Below are 23,717 nucleotides of genomic sequence, written 5' to 3' on the forward strand. Positions count from 1 at the left end.
GGAAGACTTCGAAGTGGATATTTTAAGAAATGAATCATAACAGCCCAATATACTTGTAACATTCAGACTATCGTTCCTATTATGTTAAAATCATGTTACCTGCACGAGCTCCATTCTGAGAATGGTCCAACGACACAATCTTGCGGCCGAGGGATGTGACAGAAGCGTACGGGATCTGGTTTACGGGCCACAGTGAAGCAGTTCTCCTCATCTATGACTCGGTGTAGCTTGACGGAGTCGTGAGACACCAGGACACAGGAAACGTTACGTTGCGTGACTCCCATATTCTCCCGACCCTGCAGATCATCTCGGTTTGCTGCAGATACCGGTAGGCACGGACCCCACGTTCCCACCTGCCACTGTAATTTATCTGGAAAAAGAAAGAAAGAATCAACACTTACTTATCTATATTGTGCATAGATGCAGCTCTTTTGTATTTGTATGACAAGCCATATACCGTACGGTATGTCATAAAATGTTCCCGTCAGTGAGACAAATTAGCGTGAAAGCTGAGATTAATTTGGTCAAACTCGAATCTATACTGAAATTGGCTTTCCGGTAGGACAACATTTGGTGGTTAGAATTCCGCTTTTGCAGAGTCACATACCAGCCTACGCCAGAAATGACTAGAAGTTTAACGCCTGGGGTTATGGCCGTCGACCCATTCTATCCAGCTATCAAGGAAAGGACGCTATCATTGACACGGGGAGCAAAATCAAACCCAGTCCATCCAAAGGAACACCAAGAGTTATATTTATACTTAGTATGTAAGCCTGCATTTGAAAGTCAAAATCGGTAGGTATGTAAAATCTAATTGGAAAATTGAAATCAACATGTTAATATTGAGACATGATGTAGGCTTTTGGGCTTGTGCTGAGTCAAGAAAATAAGGTGAACATTCTTTACGTTTCGCAGAGAACTTTTCTCCGCGTATTCAGAAGAAAATTTCGACTGCTCACGAGGAAGACATCTCCAATGATGGCGGTTTGAATTTAAGAATGCTTTATTATTGGTCATACACGGCCGACTTGATGCGTCGCTCTAGCTAGCTAGGAGCGCGGCAAGGGACCCAGTTGGCCATTGGTCATAGTAAGCGGTACGCTCATTCGTCACCAGATAGCTCGCTGTATGCTGGCACAGCGCTCTCCAAGCGAGAGCTGACGACACCATCTAAGCTCCAATTAAGATTTTCCTCTTACGATGGAGCAAAATCGATATGGTGATAGGATCGAAGAACAAAGAGGATGTTCAAAATGCACTACACTGATAAATTAGAGACTTGACTTGGATATAAACAAAGAGAAGACAGAACAAATGACATTTAAGAACGGTGGAAAAACAACGGCTTAAGATGGTGTAATTCTATACACTCAGACTCTACAGGTAGTAGGAAACGATCTTGGAGTTACGCTTCAGACAACAGTAACATATTTTTGTATGCATATTCAGGGGAGAGCAATAGCAGCCACCAGAGTCTCATACACTCTCCCGAACATTACCAATCTATCAACAAACACAGCGATGCAGTTATTCAAAATGATCGTGGCACCATTCGCATCATATGGCATTGAAATCGCCTGGGAAAAACTGAAGATAAGTGACTTGAAAATAATAGAATACAATGGATTTATTTTGTCTGGCAAGATTAAGACCATTAGGCCCTCTTTTCCATCTAACCAGAAAATACGGTATCTACAAGTGCAAAATTGAAATAAATACACTTAAAATTGAAACATCTTGCAACTACTAAACAATACAATATTATGATAAAACATAAAAATAGGAAAAAAAAGGAGAATGATGACGCTGATGATGAAGATGATTATTTACACAATTACGACATGATTAGCTCATTTCTATTATCCTTGGTAATAACAGTGGGATTATATAAAGTCTATAGTTTGAGGAAGGCTAAATCTACGATATTTCCATAGCATTACTTAGTAGGTAGCGGGGACAAAGTTGCCTAAAACTAGCAGGTGAGGCTCCTCTGACAGAGACGGGTAGTGCATTCCATTGTCGTGCCGAAGAAATAACAAATGAGTTTGTGTATCGTGTGATGCGGTGAGGCGGAATAGATAAGAGTGTATCAGATTTTGACCGTGTTCCAAAACTGTGATTGGATGAGAGGTGATGAAATTGACTGTACAAGTACGGAAGTGAGCATGGGGAGAGTATTCGACGAAGAAGGCATAAAGCATGAATATTACGGCGCTGTTTGAGTTTTAGCCAACCGTGTTCATCGTAGGCATGTGTAACATGGTCAAAGTAACATAGGTCTCATATATAGCGAACAGAGGCGTTTTGCGCGCGTTGTAGTTTGTCGTTAAGGGTAGCAGTCAGGTCGTTGTACACGGCGTCACAGTAGTCGAAATGAGGTAATACCAGAGTGCAAATGAGGCGTTCTTTTAATACTCGAGAAAATGTGTTGCGGAATCTTCTAAGTGAGTTAAGCGTCGCAAATACTTTTCTGGAGATGCTGGTAACCTGCTGCTTCCAAGAAAGATGTTCGTCTATCATAACGCCGAGATCTTTGACAGATTCACTGAAATCAATGGGTGAATTTTGTAGGTAGAGTTTTGGTAAAGTGAAGTTGTTTATGATTTTCGAACAAAGCCGAGGATGTGAGATTATTATAGCTTGAGATTTTACGTTATTTAATCTAAGTCCATGCATGTCAGTCCAGTTACAGATTTATTGTAAGTCTCTATTGAAATTTTTAATTTCATCGGTTAATCTTTCCGCTTCACAGTGCAAGTATAATTTAAAAAAAAGACCGAACTGTGGCTAAAAAACTTTATTATGTAGCTTACATCATTTCACAGACTGTCCCCTTCAAAATAGTCCCCTGGACTATCAACAGCGTGTTGCCAACGTTTCTTCCACTTTTGTAATGCTTCCTGGAATGCACTTTCTTTGATGGCGCGAAGTTGCCTCGTCGCATTCTGCTTGATCTCTTCAATGTCTTGGAAACGATGTCCTTTCAAGGCGGTTTTCAATTTGGGGAATAAGAAAAAGTCTGCTGGAGCCAAGTCGGGAGAATAGGGCGGATGGGGCACAACAGGAATTTGGTGTTTTGCCAGATAACTGCGGACCGAGAGAGATGCATGTGCTGGCGCATTGTCATGGTGCAACATCCAGGATTTGTTTTCCCACAGTTCAGGCCTCTTCCTGCGCACAGCATCTCTCAAATGCGTTAAAACATTCTGGTACAGTTCTTTGTTCACTGTCTGGCCTCGGGGTACAAACTCGTGATGGACAATGCCTTTCCAATCAAAAAACACAATCAGCATCACCTTGATGTTTGAACGACTCATTCGTTCTTTTTTCGGTCGAGGAGAACCTTTCCCCACCCACTGTGATGATTGTGTACGACTCATGCATTCCTCCCCGTATGCTAGCTTCAACATTTCAAATGTTTCCACAAACGTTTTCCAAACATTGAAGCAGAACTTCACGCACACGCGTTGTTCCTCAAGCTGTTTCATTATAGAATTCGACGAACATGTGACACACGCAATCACTTCAGAGGCTCTAACTCAACTGATAATGCAGGCAATGGAATGCGGAAAGCAGCGGTCTGTTGTCAGAAGTTGCCGCTAGGCGCCGCCACAGTCACAACTCGCTCAATGTTGCGGTTTGCGCGCAATTTACAAAGTTCGGTCTTTTTTTTGAACACACTTCGTATATCGTCAGCGTACATGTGGTGTCTGCAGCTGTTTACCGACGACATAATATCATTGATATAGACAGAAAATAGAAGTGGTCGTAGGACAGACCCCTGTGGAACACCAACCTATACACATCGCCAGGATGAATATTCATTATTATTATTTCTTACACACTGCACACGACCGCGGAGGTATGAATTCATCCAATGAAGACTGTTTGTCGAGAACGGGAGTTTAAATAGTTTGGAAAGTACTATGTCTATGTCAACTGAGTCAAAAGCTTTAGAGAAGTCAAGAAGAGCTAGGATGGTAACTTGTCTTTTGACCATCGCATTGCAAATGTGGTCTGTAACCTTAAGTAGTGCAGTACTAGTGCTGTGGTTACGTCGAAAACCAGACTGGTGTTCGTCAAGAATATCGTGTATTTGCAAGTAGTTGGAGGCTTGTTGGTGTACAATGAATTCTGGGGCTTTTGAAAGGACCGATAATATGCTCACAGGTCTATAGTCAGTTACGTCTTCAGGCGGTGATTTTTTAGCGAGCGGGACGACAACGGCAGCTTTACATAAGGAGGGATACGTGCCAGTCATTAGCGAATGGTTAAAGATGTGAGTTATAGTAGGTAACATTATGTCAATTATTGTCTTAATAAGTTCTATTTCTATGTTGTCTATCCCTTTGGACTTCGATTTTTATTCTAAATATGGCTTGTTTAACTTGCGAGGGTGTCACATGTGAAAAGTAGAATTTTTCTCTGTCAGGTGCAGGGGAGCTGTAATTGCTGTATAGTGGTCTATGTTTCCTTTCTCTGTCAATGGTATGTCCGGGAATGGTAAAATATGTATTGAGGGAGTCCAGGGATATGCCAATAGGATGATCGTCTCTTTGTTTATCTATTCTCATGTGTCTTACTTCTTTCCAAGCCATAGCAGGTCTAGTATTTTGTTTTAGCAGGGTATGTGCATGTCTAATTCTAGTGTTGCCCACTGCCTGTTGCCCGTACTGTTTTCGGCGGGGCGTGTCGACAAATACTTTAAAGTATTTGGTGTCGATCATAGAGCGCTGTCAGATATTCGTTAAATATGTTTAATGTCAGTTATGTCGTCAACTGTCAGTATATGGTGCCGTGGAACATCTAGTGCGTCTTCAGTGAACATACTGTAGTCAATTTTAGAGAGATCTCTGAATGTAATAGTCCTTGGTTTTGTCTTTCGGGTTTTTAAGGTGTAGGATATGTATATTAGGTCATGAGCTGAAATTCCTGGTAAAGATGTCTGTCCGTGTTGTAGTACTTTGTATTCTTGACAATCATTAAGTCGATGTGTGTGACGTGGCGGTGTGGTGACTAGGGAGTGTTTGCAAAATGCTCATATCGCAAGATGTAGTCATGCTTATAAGCTGCCGACATTCGGCATTGTTGTTTCCGGTGTCTGTGTTAAAGTCGCCCATGACAATTACATGTTCATATTGCGGGAGTACGCGTAACAATGCGTTCTCTACGTCCTCCAAATGTCCAATCGCAGGTGACTTGTACACCACACAGACAGCACATTTCTGATGGGCTACGATTATTTCCAAGAGCAGGAACTCGGGTCGTCTATTTTATTCGCTATCTGAACATGCAATTATCCTAGGCTTTAAACTGGTTTTGACTATCGCTGCTACACCTCCTCCCCTCTTTCCAGCTCTGTCATTCCGAAATAAACAGTAGCAAGGTATGTTGAAAGTCTTCGAAGGGATCAGATCATGAACCCAGGTCTCAGTGAGAAGGCAAACATCAAATACGTCCGGGACAAGTTCTTTAAGTTCATGGAAATGGACAGACAATGAAGGCACATTTAGATGAGCTATATGGAGACCTTTAGGGAAAGAGAAAACTTTAGCTAGGAGCAGGTCTCTAGTTGTGAGAGAAGTAAGGGGGGTAATTCCAGGAGGGGCCAGAGGACGGTTGTCACAAGGTCGTGTTCTGTTTGTGGAGAGTGGAGGGGTGAGTGAGGCCTTGAAAGGGATTGTGGCTGGGAAGGAATGTCCGGTACTGTCAGAGGAGAGTAACCCATTAGTTCTCGTAGCCACCTTATGAAAAATTAATCATTACGTGAATGAAATAATCTAACTACAGTGAGCTAATCTAATTAAATGTTACTAAGGTGGTATTTAAATAAATGAAATATAATAAATAGAGATCAGAACAGTCAAGTGAATTGTCCCTTTAGTTGCTATCTCTATCCTCCGGCAAGTCACACAGCCGGTTAATGCGCACTTTGCCCCCATCAGGTTTTTTAGTAATGATATCACCGTCTGCAGTCCAACAGTTGCTTACATGGAAACGGTGAATGGCGGCCTTCAGTATGGAGAGTCTAGCGGACGTGAGATCTTCGCGGTTGGTAGCATGAGTGCCCTTTAGTCTCCTTTTTTACGGAATACTTCTTGTCGTGTACGATAGGAAGTAAACTTGACAATGATAGACCGAGTTTTCCCTACTGATTTAGGCCCAGCACGGCGACTTCTATAAATATAATTGATATTTATATTCACGCCTATATCACTGAAGACGTTTACGGCAAGTTCGTCAGTATTTTCTTGTGAGCTCTCCTGCACTCCAAAGATTCTAAGGTTATTTCTCCTACTATATTGTTCGAGAGAGTCGCTTCTAGCTTCGAATTCTGACCTAAGTGCCTGGATTTCCTTGTCCCGACACTCAAGTTTGTTCTTTAAATCCGCTACAAGTTCAGCATTGAACTGGAGAGATTTCTCTAGTTTCTTAACAAGTGTGGTCACTCCCTCCGATATCGCCTCTATAATTCTGTCCAGAAACTTACCCGAGCTGAAAGTCTCATTCAGGACCCCCGCGACGATCTCTTCCACGAGGTTGACACTATCGTTCGCTTCCTTGTTGTTGCGCTTGTTGCTCCTGGTCATCTTGTTTCACAATGGAATATTTTAATGAACTGATAAAAATATGGCCACGACAGGGAGACACTTTCACTTTAAACACTTTCAGACTATGTTTGCACACTTTAACACAATGTTTGATATACAGTATATTACTAGGAAATACCACATTCTAATTCACTGTGACTGAAGAGCTGATCTCACGCATGTCCGTCAGCCATGAAAGCCACGTAGAAATGAGTATTAGGAGTCGGGAAAACAGCGCAATCACGACTGGTATACGAACTCGCGAAAGAGATTTACTTTGTAGAGGACAACAGGCTACAGCACTGGTTACCATCCACAAGACCCTATCATGAACTGATCAGTATCAGAGAAAGGAAGGAAAAGGAGATAAGACTAGAGTTCCACAGTACTTCAGCCATGATGGATGACAGTTGGAAGAAGGAGTGCAAGAGCCATAGACACGTTACAACAAGAACAGCAATCCATGGGTTCCACCACAAAATATGCGAGAACAAGAAATTCCATGAACCGAACAAAGAATGCAAGTGTGTGCTATGTGGAAAGAGATATGGGAAATGTCATATAATAATATGTGCAAAGAAAACAAAATCTCTTACAGACTATAGCAAAGATTAAAACTGATGTTATTTACTGTATACGTATTAATGCTCCACTTGAGCGCATTTTTCTTGTTAATAAATAAAGTCGTTTCAGAGACTTTACTGACTTTGGTCTTCACCTGACGATGAAGCAAAATCATTTCAGAGACTTTGCTGACTTTGCTCGTCACCTGAAGATGCAGCAAAGTCGTTTCAGGGACTTTGCTCGTCACCTGACGATGGAACGAAGTCGTTTCCGAGACTTTGCTGACTTTGCTCGTCACCTGAAGATGGAGCAAAGTCGATTCAGAAACTTTGCTGACTTTGCTCGTCACCTGACGATGGAACGAAGTCGATTCAGAAACTTTGCAGACATTGCTCGTCAACTGACGATGGAACGAAGTCGTTTCAGAGACTTTGCTGACTTTTCTCGTCACCTGACGATGGAACGAAGTCGTTTCAGGGACTTTGCTGACTTTGCTCGTCACCTAAAGATGGAGAAAAGTCAATTCAGAAACTTTGCTGACTTTGCTCGTCGCCTGACGATGGAGCAAAGTCGTTTCAGAGATTTTGCTGACTTTGCTCGTTACCTGACGGTGGAGCAAAGTCTCCGAAACGGGTAGTGGAGTATATCATAAAAGCTTGTGACTGGTAACGGTTTCTGTTATTTCCATAAACTATCGTTTTCTTGAACATATGTATCTGCTTGTTGGTGAAAAATGGTCCCTTCTTTGGTCTTCATTTCATTATCCGTTTCACTTCCAGGGTTGTTTTTTTCCTCGGACTCAGCGAAGGATCCCACCTCTACCGCCTCAAAAGCAGTGTCCTGGAGCGTGAGACTTTGGATCTGGGATACAACTGGAGACGAGGACCATCCTTTACATCCTTACTACAACCCCTAAATACCCTTATAACCATGTGCAGAGAACTGTACCCTTTATTTACAATCCCGTTCATATGATTACTCCAATGACGATCTCTCCTTATATTAACACAGGACACCGGGCGAGTTGGCCGTGCGCGTAGAGGCGCGCGGCTGTGAGCTTGCATCCGGGAGATAGTAGGTTCGAATCCCACTACCAGCAGCCCTGAAAATGGTTTTCCGTGGTGTCCCATTTTCACACCAGTCAAATGCTGGGGCTATACCTTAATTAAGGCCACGGCCGCTTCCATCCAACTCCTAGGCCTTTCCTATCCCATCGTCGCCATAAGACCTATCTGTGTCGGCGCGACGTAAAGCCCCTAGCAAAAAAAAAATAACACAGGCCCGGGTGGGAGGTGGGAAGATTAGAAGGGATAGACAAAGAAGCGGCCGTGGCCTTAAGTTAGGTACCATCCTGACATTTGCCTGGAGGAAAAGTGGGAAATCACGGAAAACCACTTCGAGGATGGATGAGGTGAAATCGAACCTTCCTGTACTCAGTTGACCTTCCGAGGCTGAGTCCTTGCATAACATTTCAAATTTCGTAGCAAAGCCGGGAATCGAACCCGGGCCTCCGGGGTTGACAGCTAATCACATTAGCCACTACACCACAGAGGCGGACAGCTCTCTCTGTTACTTCGTTGTTTTTTTTTTGAATTTCTTCAGCCATGATGTTGGTAATTGGAATTTTGTATTATTATCTGTACAGATAATGTTTCTCGGTCGGAAATAGTCATACTAAGATAATACTATTTTCTGATTCGTGAATGAAACTGAAGACCTTACTGACAAACTTTTAACATAAATGAGTTAAGGAGAAAATGCATGAATAGGATATATCGATGATAATGATAGAGATACTTTTGACTTAAAAATGTACATTCCATTAGATGAGAGGGAATTATAAGTACTGTCAATGACTCACTCTTTAATTGGCTCGTACTTCAGCGTTGCAGTACTACCATGTATCGTCCAGCTTGTAGCATTCGGACTCTGTCTTGTTGCGGTTTTACAAACATGAGAGCGACTACGAACCAGCTGTTCAGGATGTGAAGCTAATGCATTTAAATGAGCCCAGCACTACATTACTTCGTTACTGCCTTGTTTCACTGCTCCCGAAACAGAATGGAAACTTAAATTTATCAGTACGAGATGAAATACACGTAACTGAAACAAATTCTCTTAACCAGTTTAATACTTTGTGAACAAGCAAAAGTGTTCAGAAAAGATTCATATAATTTTACAGGATAACTTTTATTAACGCACACTTAATTTGAGTACCGGGCGAGTTGGCTGTGCGGTTAGGGTCGCGCAGCTGTGAGCTTGCATCCGGGAGACTAACCCCACTGTCGGTAGCCCTGAAGATGGTTTCCGTGATTTTCCATTTTCACCACAGGCAAATGTTGGGGCTGTACTGTACCTTAATTACATTAATTAAGTCACGGCCGCTTCCTTCCAACTCCTAGGCCTTTCCTGTCCCATCGTCGCCATAAGACCTATCTGTGTCGGTGCGACGTAAAGCAAAAAAAAAAAGAAAAAACCTCATTTGAGTAGTACTTCTGTCTGTTAAGTCATTTGCTCGGAGGCTGGCTGGATCTTCAAATATCGCCACCAAATGTTAGATGGTCGTACGAAAAACGCAAATACCAACGGTGGTGCCAGAATAAGGCTTACTAGGCAAGAATAGGATTACAGTAGTTTGTCATTGCTTTCCTCATTGGGCTAGAAAGTCTGATTAACCCTATGATTAGCATCCGTCATAACATTCGGACGAACACCATTCAGCACCACCCATCCTCAGCAGCTTCCATACTGTCTGAGTGCAACCTGTTACATGTCAAATGGGAAGGATTTGGAAAGGAAGTCGGCCGTGGCCTACCACAAAGGTACCTATCCGGTATTTGCCCGGTGTTGAACATGGGACACCATGAAAATCACTTTCAGGTTGGGCGAGGCAGGACTCGAACCTACGCTCTCCCGAATGCACGCTACTACAGTCGCGCTGGAGCTCAGCGGAGATTAATGCGTGTAAAATAAAACAAATAATAGTGTTGCTTCCATCTCACCACGATCAGCTCTGAACATTTGCTTTTCTAGAAGGAGCTCTTCCGGTGTTTTGTGTTATGTTTATTTCTCATCTCACAGAGTAGTATGAACTGAACACTAAAACCAGTGAGAATTATAGCTTTCGTTATGTTCCTTTCAAGGCAAAGTACTTATTTTATTCCTTTTAAACACATCAACCCTCCCTGTCCTGTCATGTGTTCGCCTGTCATGCACACTTTGCAAACCCATCACATGTGTACGAGGTGCTTACATGACTGCTGCACCAAGGATTGGCAGCGATATGGAAGTAAGGAAGGTGCGGACTTTAAGACGGAAGGCTGAATACCAGTAACGAGCAAGGGAAGCGATAACACAGTCAGCGAAAACCGAGTCGTGTGCAATGTTGAACATTTATTACAGTAGTAAATGCGAACAAGAATAAGGTTCGTATTTATTGAGGGACCTGCCCTCCGACAATTCAAATACAACAACTCTCGATTCTTAGCAATTACAGGGACCTTAGGCCACATACCGATTCAACTATCATGAGATCTACACTCATTTTACCAAGAAATCGAGGCTCAGCCTCGGGAACAATGTCCTTTAGTGACAACATACTGAATTAGGTACTTAAAAACCAAGTTAACACATTAGCCTTTTCAGAAATAAGCCCTCTTACTATTTACTGAGGCCCTTAGCCTCTACTGACAAGAGAACAAATATGTTACATTCTGAATATTAAACAACTCCCTCCCTAAGCCTGAAGTTGGTTGACAAGCATTTCTCCTACCTCCACGCTTACGGCTAGGCGACTAAGCAGCTTGCTCACTCCAAGCGAACTGAACCAAGTTCCCTCCGAGCACCGTGCCATCCCTCTGCAGGGGAGAGGAGGGGCAAGGTGGGGGGGACAACACAAGTGCGCAGAGCGGAGGAAGGCTTGCCAACATAATATGGAAGGTGCCACCAGGGCGGAAATAATTTTCACATTTCCCTGGGGCCATAAGGGGGACGGGACAACATGTGTATTTATTAAGATACAAGGAGAAAACATACTAACTACAAATATACAATATACGCAGATCGATCTGTATAAATTGAAGTTTTAAGAGATTATGGCGAGGGAGAGTACCTCTTGGTACAACTGGTATCCATTCTGTGGCTGAACTCACTCCCAGGAAACTGCTTGCGCCTCAATATGACCTTGCCCGACTTCACGCCATCTGATGCGGCATGCAAAACAGCGCATGCTGTTCTTATATCTCAAAAAGTGATTGTCCGATTTTGAAAATACTTACATATTTGAACTTGTACTCAGATTAAATTTTAAATCAGCTGTATGAATTTGTGCCATTCCATTTAAAAATATGGAGTTAGTATCAATATCTCGGTTGTTAATCACCCCATGAGACTAAGTAGCACTTTATTTTACAAGACCCTGAGTACCATTTACGAATATGAAAACAAAATGCCGATATCTTTAATGGTTTAGAAGTTATTTCCCAGTAAGATGTTAGGTGAATAACCCTGTATAGAATGGTCGGTAGGGTTGCCTCTTTTTGATATAAGAAATAAGGGACATGTACCTAAAAATACGGGATTTTTCACCAAAATAAGGGACAGTTCATAAATACTAGAAATTCAAGCGTTAGGCACCGTTCCAATTTCAATTAGACTATAATTAGTTTTATTAGTGCCGGGAATTAAACCCGGGACCCCTGTGACCAAAGACCAGCACGCTAACCATTTACCTATGGAGCCGGACAGTCCATACAGTTTTAGGTTCATAGGTTAAGTAAATGGATATTTAAGAAGAATCGTTACTGGGCTCTTCTTCAATTAGACCTCCAGTTCACAACATAAGTGTATACAATTTTGTACAGCATCCGTCATTTCCTTTTTTTTTTTTTTTGCTATTGGCTTTACGTCGCACCGACACAGATATGTCTTACGGCGACGATGGGACAGGAAAGGGCTAGGACTGGGAAGGAAGCGGCCGTGGCCTTCATTAAGGTACAACCCCAGCATTTGCCTGGTGTAAACATGGGAAACCACGGAAAACCATCTTCAGGGCTGCTGACAGTGGGGTTCGAACCCACTATCTCCCGAATACTGGATACTGGCCGCACTTAAGCGACTGCAGCTATCGAGCTCGGTCATTTCCTGTTTACTGATGACACAAAGCACCCACTGTCTTGTTTTGAACGTGAAATTGCGTTAGGATTGTCACTCATGGTTTTGTAACGAACACAACATTTGCAATCCGAATACTAGAGCCAACAACACAAACGTGATGTACTGTACTACTGTTTCTCTGCGACACTGTACACATGATTACTATCAATCGAACAACGGATAGCAAAATATCGGGTGGCAAGCTATAAACACTAGAAGGAAAGGAATGGTTTAGAGGCGATGTTAAAGAGCTGGGCTATGCGGGCAAAGCATTGTTCTGTGTCAACACCTGTGCTTTGCCAGAGGTTACGTACTATTAACTTGTCAAATGCGCCTTGCTCTGTATCCTCCTCTGCGGGCAACTATTATATCTATTATAAATCAAGGACTATACGATATAAATTCAGACATTAACACTGATATAAAAAAATACTTGAAATATTGTGAGATGTATGCTTCGGAATATATATCCTTTACAATTGGTTTTATGTCGCATCGACACAGACAGGTCTTATGGCGACGATTGGACAGGAAAGGGATGGTAGTGGGAAGGAAGTGGCCGTGGCCTTAATTAAGGTACAGCCTGGTGTGAGAACTGGAAACCAGGGTTGTCGATATTGGGAAAAATAATAGAAAATATTTTATAAAAGGGGGAAGTGGTTAACAGAGAACATAGAAAACGTCCGATGGTTTCGAACCCACGTGTCTATGCTTCACAGCATCTAAAATCTAGCCGCTCGCAGAGCGTGATGTAGAGACAGGTAAGCCCGTCTTCTTCTTCTTCTTAATCTGTTTACCCTCCAGGGTTGGCTTTTCCCTCGGACTCAGCGACGGATCCCACCTCTACCGCCTCAAGGGCAGTGTCCTGGAGCTTCAGACTCTGGGTCGGGTGATACAACTGGGGAGGATGACCAGTGCCTCGCCCAAGCGGCCTCACCTGCTATGATGAACATGGGCCTTGCGGGGGATGGGAAGATTGGAAGGGATAGACAAGGAAGAGGGAAGGAAGCGGTCGTGGCCTTAAGTTAGGTACCATCCCGGCATTTGCCTGGAGGAGAAGTGGGAAACCACGGAAAACTACTTCCAGGATGGCTGAGGTGGGAATCGAACCCACATCTACTCAGTTGACCTCCTGAGGCTGAGAGGACCCCGTTCCAGCCCTCGTACCACTTTTCAAATTTCGTGGCAGAGCCGGGAATTGAACCCGGATCTCCGGGGGTGGCAGCTAATCACACTAACCATTACACCACGGAGGCGGACAGGTAAGCCCGTCACTAAATTTAAACCCTTGTAGTTAGGACTCTAGTGGCCATTGGAACATAGCCTTAAAAATGTATATTTTAATTTTAACTCTACTTTCTCCTGATATTATTTTTGTTGACATCTGAGCTTTAACCGTCATGCCTGGTCTTTGTTAGATGAACTCGGTGACAGCAGAATCTCAAAGTCTTACATGGATGTATTCATTCCTTGTAAATTTGGACAGCACTGTTTAGCATCTCTCTCTTACTCTGGAAATGATGATGAATATTAGCATATCTACGAACTACCAGGAATGAAAGGATAAAAGAATTGAATATTCATCAGGATCTCGTTCTGAAATACGATAAGATTCTCAATAAATTTACATAATATCTGTGGCACATTTAACAATACCCTTGTCAGCATTCTCTCACCACCAGCTCATTAGCTTATATCCGTCTACAACGGTAACTGACAGTCCAGTGATATTCTGTTATAAATGATGTATTTAAATATTCTACCATCACATCCGCGAGCAACTCCCTATTTAATAAATCACTTTATCAGTACAGCAAAACAACTGATTTCTTAAGTATCTCATGGAAATTTTAATTGCGCAACTGCGAGATTCTACGATATGGCAATCCAATTAATAACTAGATATACAGTTTTTTTCCCCCTTTTATTAGACCGAAGTTAACTTGCCGTGGCTAATTAATTAGCATGCTAGTTCAGGGGGTTCTGGATTCGATTTCTGTTCAGGTTAGGGATTTTAACTTTCGTTGGTTAATTCCTCTAATCTCAGGGACTGGGTTTGTGTGTGTCGTATTTAACATTGTATTGTGTGCCATCCTAGGCAAGGCTTCATCCTTACAGACGCGCAAGTCACTCCTGGGATTCGACTCGAAAGACCTGCACCTGGCCTCTTCGGAGACTATACGCCATCATTATCATCATCAGGGCACAGATACTCATGTAATCACATATTCAATTCCTTTACTTGTAGACAACTGGAAATGATATATGTCGACGAATTGTTGTGCTGAAATGGTTATGCATTTCTTCTTCTTCTTCTTCTTTATCTGTTTACACTCCAGGGTCGGTTTTCCCCTAGGAATCAGCGAGGGACCCCACCTCTACCGCCTCAAGGGCAGTGTTCTAGAGCTTCAGGCTCTGGGTCGAGGGATACACCTGGATAAGATGACCAGTACCTCGCCCAGGCAGCCTCACCTGCTATGCTGTACGGGGGCCTTGCGTGGGGACGGGAAGATTGGAAGGGGTAGACAAGGAAGAGGGAAGGAAGCGGCCGTAGGCTTAAGTTAGGTACCGTCCCGGCATTTGCCTGGAGGAGAAGTGGGAAACCACTGAAAACCACTTTCAGGATGGTTGAGGTGGGAATCGAACCCACCTCTACTCAGTTGACCTCCCGAGGCTGAGTGGACCCCGTTCCAGCCCTCGTAGTACTTTTGAAATTTTGTGGCAGAGCCGGGAATCGAACTCTGGCCTGCGGGGGTGGCAGCTAATCACTCTAACCACTATACCACAGAGGCGGACATACATGTGTTTCATTTTACATATTTGTACACATTCTTATTAATATACCCCATATGGTAGGAGGTAGTAGAATAATACCCACGGTATCCCCTGCCTAGCGTAAGAGGCGACTAAAATTGGCCTCAGGGGCTCTTGGGTCGGCGACCACGGAGCCCTTAGCCGAGTCCTGCAATTGCTTCCACTTACTTGTGCCAGGCTCCTCTCTTTCATCTATCCTATCCGACCTCCCTTGGTCAACTCTTGTTATTTTCAGACCCCGACGATGATGGGTTCTGTTGCCAAGGGTATCTTTCATCTTCGCGCTCTTCGTGGCCCTTGTCTTTCTTTTGGCCGATATCTTCATATTTCCATTTTTCCCTCTGATTAATGTTAAGAGAGGATGGTTGCCAAGATGTACTTCCTCTTAAAACACTGATCACCGCCATCACCAATCTTAGTAAAATTACATATTTTACATATTATGAGAAGAATGTAACATTTATGTACGTATAAACAATGCTTACTTAGTAACTTTTCTTTTTCACTTTCGGCGCATGAGGACAAGGGGAAAAATGTGTAAAATAGTCCTCCATTCACAATGCAGCCCACCTGGTGACCATGGTCATTAAGGCGTCAAGTCTATACGGGCTCACTTCGAGTCCCGTTGGTCGAAAAATATTGGAAGGGTATGAGAGGTGGTGGTATAAAATTTCTGATCACTAAATTCGTGCCAAAAGCCTGGATTCAATTTTAAACCTCTCCGCAATATTAGTATGGAGTGAGGACATATGACGCTGTTGATGGTGATTCGTCTGTCGACATTCAGACTTCAGCATATCCCTTGGTGCTATTCGACAGGGGTAAGCTATGTGCCGGCACTGGGTTTCACCCCATCTCTTCCTATTATCATACATCACGTCATTCATTTCATCTCTTTAACTCCTCTGATAAAGTTGATGTCAGGAAGGGCATCCGTTCGTAAAACATAGCTACGAAGATTAATCTCACTTCATGCACAACCACGTGGAGAAACGGGAGAAGGGTTGGACATACACTGCGCGATTTACAGTGCAAAACATTCTTTTTATATAGTTGAAGTATTTTGATTATGCCCGTAATTTATTTAATAAGTAACTATAATTACTGTCAAAATTAGAAGACAGTGGACTAAGTAAATTATCCAAAGCAACTACGTAAACGTTGTCCTAAAATATGGACGTATTTAAAACAATTTTATTGTGTCAAATCATGACCATAAATCATAATGAAAGGGATACACGAGCATTTTTGTAATTAATGCATTAATACTACTACCGGTACATATTTTATGAATATTACATATTTAATTACATATTTCTCTGATATTTACTACACTTTTATGTTCATATTTCGGACTTCAATATTACATAAAATTCCGGGCCTAATCATCTTCAAAATCGTCATCATCATCATCAGACCGAAAACATTTACGATGACAAAATGAGTCGTGCAGGCAGACAGTCTCAGCTTATTATTTCTCATTCTGTTTATGAAAATAATACTGAAAATGTGCCGACGACGGGCAAGAAGAACCAAAATAGGAAACTGGAACATGAAAACTATCAAGGCATAAGTTCTGCTTTATGCAGATGAAATTATCATTATAGCAGATTCTGAGGAGAAACTTCAAGAGGCGATAACTGAACTAACTTCAAAATTGTAACGGAAAGGAATGATGAAATTAAATGTAAAGAACAAAGTGATGACAATGGGAAGCGCACAACAGTGGAACTATGAGATGAATATCGTCTGCGAAGGAGAGGTCCTTGAACAAGTAAGCTCTTATGAATATCTTGGGAACAGTCTTCACAGTGGATGGAAAGACTGAAGAATACATTTTGAACAGAATAAATAAGTCTATTACCAGCTTAGCAACACCATTATAGGGAAGAAATAAATTAATAAAACACCAAATATTCCAAATTGTATTTGCCCCAGTTATAACTTACGGATGTGAAAGCCGGCCAATGCTTCAAAAACGTAAAAACAGGGCAACAGCAGGGATTAAATATTACAGGAACACTGAATAAAATAAATAGAGATAGGATCTGGAATGGGAGATAAAGGGAAGTAGGAGCGGAACCACTTCGAAGGTACAAAGGAAAAGACAGCTAACTTGGGTTGGTCATGCTGAAAGAATGAATAGGTCATATGGATGGTAAAAGAAAGTGAAACAAGGCTAGAAGGGAAGAAAAGTAGTGGTGGACCAAAATTTAAATATTTACAGAATGTTAAGAAGATTATAAGGAAACCAGATAAAGCAATAACACAGATGAAGAGATTAACAATGGATCGCGGAAATGCGTAAACTGAACCAAAGCTAGCACCCAGAGGTTGTACTAGCATAATGGATAGTATTTGATGAAGATAGCCAATTCAACACCGAAGAACTGTGTTACTCTCACTTATCGAGCGTTCAAGACGAAACAGTTAAACGCACTCATCCGCGGAGCGAAGGATTCGTGTTCGAACTCCGAGGGAACTTCAGCTCCTTCGTTATAGATCACTCGGTATTCTGACCAGTCCTCGTAGAAATTTAGACGTTAAAAACTAGCATACTATTTCTTTCTGAAATGGGTGTCTATCATTTCGCTTGTCTTCCGGCTAAAATTAAGCAAGAAAATATTGCAATTAATAAAATGAATTATATAAAATACTATACTTTGTACTTTGTTTAAATGAAGCTGCACGTATAAAAAAGCTCTGGCGTTGGGGTCATGTGAGACGAATGGAGGAGGATAGGCTACCAAGGACTCACCACTGACGGCAAGAGACGATGGTTAGCCTCAGCCTTTAATGATTTTGAGTTAAGGGGTAACCGAGGCTACGGAGATAGTACTTGCAAATAGAGTGCTGTAGAGGCGCTTAGTTAATCCACAGAAGTTGCAGACCGAACATTCTTTGATGGGTAAAGACGGGTTCTTTCAGCACACTTCGAATTACGAGAGAAAAGTACAGTCTTTCCTTTTGTACTTACAGTAACCTGTGTTCAACATCATGTTCGACAATCTACTGGACTGATGACGGTGCACATTTTGAACACATGCTCTGCCGACGTAATTAGATACATGTTGATGTCTTCACTTTGCATGTTATTATGCTCTATCTTGATGTTCAGAGCATGTTTGTTATTTCAGTAGTGTTTGTTTTGCTGTGTATTACATGTTTCATTCAATCTATTTGTACATTTTAATGATTGTTAGGGAAAATACTAAATGTCTAACAAAGAAAAATAAACACCTTGTAAATCTATACTACAGTTTTGCCAGACAGTTTAGGGACACACTATAATTTGAACATAGGGGACCCTGTTGCTAAATTGTTAGGTTAAATAACAATGTCTTTAGCTGTTAATTAAAAATGGGAAACTAGTACTATTTGTTCCGACCAAACAGGGCATTTCCATGAAGATGGGTATTTCTTCTAGAAAATTTCGTAGATTTTTAAGCAAACGAAAATTTTTGATTTTTTGACAGTTAAATGAAAAGTACTGAATAATTAATTGTGATGTAATTTTGATTTATTGCTGGATTGTTTCTAACACTATATTTTAAATTAGCTAGGATGAAATATGCCTTGGAAAATTATTTTGCAAATGGCCAAGCATTTTCTGAGTTTTGTTTTAACTAGACAAGTGGGAGGGGGTGGTGGTGGTGGGTGGCAGGAATCATGGTATACGTTGTTTGATATAGCATTTGAATAGAGGCATCTAGCACACTGCGGTTTGCGCAGCTGCGATCCTTGGGATCCGCTCTGTAAGAGACACATGTTCTGCTTGTGCTAAGTGCTTCCATTCGAAAGTTATATCAAACAACTTATACCATTATTTCCCCCACCCCCACTTGTCTAGATAAAACAAAACTCAGAAAATGCTTGGCCATTTGCGAAATAATTTTTCAAGGCATATTTCATCCTAGCTAATTTACAATATGGAGTGTTTCGAAGTAATGGGGAATTTTACAGGGGTATGTCCCAAATTTGTGTATTTTTTGCCCTACATCAACTAAAACAACGGGTGAATGGGTGTTCCTATCTAAGAATGAACTGCACTATTTGGCCTTGAAATAACATTTTCTACAAGAAACGTCATATGCCTTTTCTTCGTAACTCTATTTTCAAGAAAATTTCGCTTTCTTGTGTTTTTGGCTGTGGTTTACGGCGAAATAGCTAAAATAATGGGCCTGGCAGTGCGTGATATTGCAGCAAGACTGACCCTAGGAGTAGCACCTCTCATAGCATCGAGATGCACTACATTCGTTGTGCTCCGAATGGCTTACTCAGCATCACTTATACCTCAGCAGTTTCCGTATTGTCACAGCAAAAAATGAAACAGAGACTTCATTGGAAACTACGTTATGTTCTGATCTGTGTCAAGACAGAGATGCAAAATCCAGCAGGAAATAGCAACAGGTGATGTAGTGCTGGCGTGTGGCCTCCGGAGAGACCTGGCGCAGAGTTTTCTATATGACGCCAAAGGGCGAGTGGTGATGGTGGTGATTGCTATTTTAAGAGAATGCACAGCTGGGCAACTGGAAAAAGAAAACTAAATGGCCGTATGGCTTCTAGTACCAGGAGTGTCTTAGAGCATGTTCGACTCGCCAGGTGCAGGTCTTTTGATTTTACTCACTTAGGCGACCTGATGAGGATGAAATAATGATGAAGACGACACATACACCCAGCCCCCGTGCCAGCAGAATTAACCGACCCTGCTAGGAATCGAACCTGGAACCCCTGTGACCAAAGGTCAGCACGCTAACCATTTAGCCATGGGGCCGGACAGCTGAGTAACTATCATCTATTAACACTAATCAGACAGAAAATAGAGGAGGGCTGTAACTTCGAAGAATGAACGCATCGTCAAAAGAAAGGGAAGAGACAATAAGAAGAGCACGAAACTAAAGAGCAACCAAGGCATCGTAAACCTAACACAGTCGAGGTCGGAAGAGAACAGGACTTAACCAAGGGAGGTCGGATAGCAAAGATGAAAAGTGAGGAGTCTGACATAAGTAAGTGGAAGGAATATCAGCCTCACATACGGAAAGCGTGGTCGCCAACCCATGTCCAAAATTTAAGAGCCCCTGCTCCCCCTTTTGATCACCTCTAACCCCCACCCACACGGGGAATCCATGAAGAACCTGCGTGTCTGAGTGTGTGGTGATGATTGATGATGATGATGATTGTTACCGTGTTTTAGCGGTAGTTATGCGTAAAAGAAGGTGCGGGTGTGAATGGGTTTCAAGCTACGAAATTATAGTGCATGTAAAATTAATTTAAAATTTAACAAGGTTATATTTTCTTTTCAAAAACAAAGCAATAACAGACATGGCAGGTACAATGTAGCAAAACAAGGGGAGTTACAATATTTACAGGTTTTGGGCTTTACGCCCTGACTTCAGCGATCAGCTCAGTTTTACCACAAACACAAGTTTTAACAGAGGGGCAGAAAACCCCATTCATCCCTAGGAGCCCCTGGCTCCGAATTACACAGAAAAGCCTCCACGAGGCATATGACACTCCATTATCAAAAGAGCGATCCGCTCTTAAAATTTAAGCCTCTCAAAGGCCACACCAAACTCTACCTTCAAGCTGTCCTCTAAGGACGTATTCACAGGGGTAAAATACCCAACCTACAGAGGTCTATTACATGAAAAGAAGGTTGATTACATGACCTCTAAAATAACAATTTGAGAGGAGGCGATCTTGCACTCCTAATACACTTTGTTTTTTTTAAAACCTAATCTGGCTCTGGGCCGCTAACGCAAGGGCTAATCCCATACTACAGAGGTGACTTAGAGAAGAACACTTTACATTACATAAACGAAGAATAGTTTGAGAAAATAAGTTCACCTCAAAACAAATGTGAGTGGGAGCTCGAGAGGGTTAGCACTCTCTATCCCAATATGTAGCTTTACAAGAAAAAGATGAAAAGAGTAATTACATTTTAGGAAAAGGTTACATGATGGAAATGCTTCGAACCCGCCGCGAGTGTTAAACTGCCGACCTAGCAAGAAAAGAAGTTATTAATAGGCCATTACCTGGTGTTGAACGGCTGAAGAAGAAAGAGGCGCTTCCCGCCTCCTGCTATGTACTTAATACACTGAAAGATGGAACAGAAGTGGCCCGGAGACCCCAAAATCAGCAGTTTATATCCTCTCGCGGAAGATTCTAGGCGTTAGGGGAAAGAAAACACCCTCCCACAAAATCTTTATTGGCTAGGGAAAAGAAACCCCTACAAAGAGGAAGAAGAAACACATTATTGGTGGAAAATTAATTAAAGAAATTCGGGATTGGCTAGATCCAAAATAAGGGGAAAAAGAGGGGTATACAGCCAACTTAAACCATGACAGAAAGAAATTTAACAAAGAACAAACTCTTGAAATAAAAATTTCTCCAACAAAATAGTTCTTTGATTTCGCACTAGGTTGCACTATTGTAATTCTTCAGTAGTGTCCTCTAGAAGAGAAAGTTCACACTTCCTACTTCAAGCGAAACAAAAACACATCAAAAGTGACACAGTTCAAAAACACAAAATTTTCCACGTGGTGACATCTTCTGAGAAAGTAGAGAATTAATAGAATAGATAAAGTTCAACCTTCCTCCAGAAGAGGAGTTTCAACTGGCGCAACTTTTAAATAAACGGTGTAGAGGTGTACCGCCCGGTACAGACCTCCCCCCCCAAAAGTTCCTCCAGGGGTTACACATGAAATCAGTTTGAAACAAAGTCCAAGTAATGATGTTGATACGAAGATAGATAGCAGAAGCATTTACAAGAGTTCTTAATTCAGTTTCAAAATGTTGTTGTTGCAGGTGAATGAAAGTCTTTATGTTTGTAGAATTTGAATTTCTGAAGATAAACTTTTAATACTTAAAGGTGAAGAAAAATTTTGCAATGTCCACCAAATATTGTAGTTGAATTCCCAAGTGTAGTTATTTCTTATAGTAACTATCCATGTAGTTGATGTTGATGAAGTTGGATGGCCGGACCGGCCGTTGCAGCTTGCGTCCAACAGGAGGCCGCTCGGACCCCTCAAGTACCCTGAGATACCGCTCGCCCGCACTATGAGGGGAGCAGAGGTGTTGAAACACGCCGCGCCCGCGGTGAACATATACAGGCTGCGGGCAAGTAGCAGGTCGTGCGCCGCACATCAGCCTTGGCCGGGAGGAGAGCTCCGGCTCGCCGTGCACATGTCGTCCTCGCTGGGGCCGAGGGGGCCCGACCTTGGCTCCAGTTGCTGCACGGCGCCGCGCGGCTGCGGGGGCGCTGAAACATTAAGCTAGGCGGCAGAATTGTGTTGGACCATCATGTTTCTTTTAAGGGCACAGGCATGTAAAGAGATTGAGGGTCCAGCGGCGTGCAGATATCCATGGCATTTCATCTAAGCCAGCCACTGAGTGTAGTGGAGCAGGAGACGGGAGCGTGGTAATGGCCGTGGAAAGGACAGAATGGCAGTTTAACGGATCGGGGCAGGTTGTACAAAAGGCTTACATCTAAAACCAAAATATTACAGAAGGGGCAGAATGCCTTAAAAGTGAAACTCAAAAAAAAATATAACCTTCATATCCTTTCAAAATAATATGAAGCAAGTTAACACAGAAATTACACCGGTTTCACCTGGGACAGGTGAACTCTAAATATCCTCTCGGTGGCTGGATTACTTAACAATAAGGTAACCGGCGTAAGAAAATCGAGAATGATACAAGGCCCCTGAAATCTGGGGGCAAGCTTGCCCGCGGGAACAAAATTTTTGACCATTACTTGGTCACCTACCTTTAAAGGGGTGGGTCTCCGTCCACGATCATACCTTTCCCTAACCTTTTCATGAGATACCTTAAGATTGGCTTTAGCCTTCTTCCAAAGATCTTTAATATTATCCGGATCTATTGTCTCGGGCAGAATGTCACTCAGAGACCAGAGGTTAGAGAGCGGCGTGTTGGGAACAAACTTAAACATCAAAGAAGCTGGAGTAAACTTGTGTGATTCATGAACCGCTGAATTCAAAGCAAAAGCTAACCAATGCAGGGACGTGTCCCACCTAGAATGATCTTCATGATGATAGGCAATAAGTGCGGACCTGAGATTACGGTTAACCCGTTCAGCCAGGGATGGTTGAGGGTAATAAGCAGAAGTGGTTACATGAGAGATGGACAAGTCAAAACAGAATTTACGAAAAAGATTTGATGTGAACGCCTTAGCATTATCAGATACAATATATTGGCACGGACCAAAGGAAGCAAAAATAGAATTTAGACAGGTAATGGTGGACTGAGCGGTAGCCAGCTTAGTCGGAAATAACCAAGAAAATCTGGTAAAACCATCTACACATACAAAGATGAATTTGTTGGCATTTCCCTTCGACTGGGGGAAGGGTCCTACATAATCAATATACAGGCGTTCCATGGGGCGCGACGCTTGACGAGAAGACAAAAGGCCTACTTTAGTGGACATGGTGGGTTTACTGATCAAACAAGATTTACAAGCTTTTACAAGTTCACGGATTTCACCGTCCATACCTTTCCAGATGAACATTTCACGAATCTTCTCACGAGTTTTAAAGATTCCAAGATGCCCTCCTAATGGGGTCTCATGATAATACT

The 23,717-nt window shown here is 42.3% G+C and overlaps 1 protein-coding gene across 1 annotated transcript in view; it reads right to left on the reverse strand.

The window, feature by feature from the left end:
* Positions 1-23,717, reverse strand: part of LOC136874354 (thrombospondin type-1 domain-containing protein 7B) — a 193,262-nt gene that overhangs the window by 163,642 nt on the left and 5,903 nt on the right. The window contains exon 2 of the mRNA XM_068227767.1: positions 100-370. Coding sequence (XP_068083868.1) covers positions 100-370 — 271 coding nt within the window. The remainder of the gene's footprint in view (positions 1-99; positions 371-23,717) is intronic.

Source organism: Anabrus simplex, chromosome 5 (assembly GCF_040414725.1).
Source record: "Anabrus simplex isolate iqAnaSimp1 chromosome 5, ASM4041472v1, whole genome shotgun sequence".
In the NCBI taxonomy this organism is placed as follows: Eukaryota; Metazoa; Arthropoda; class Insecta; order Orthoptera; family Tettigoniidae; genus Anabrus; species Anabrus simplex.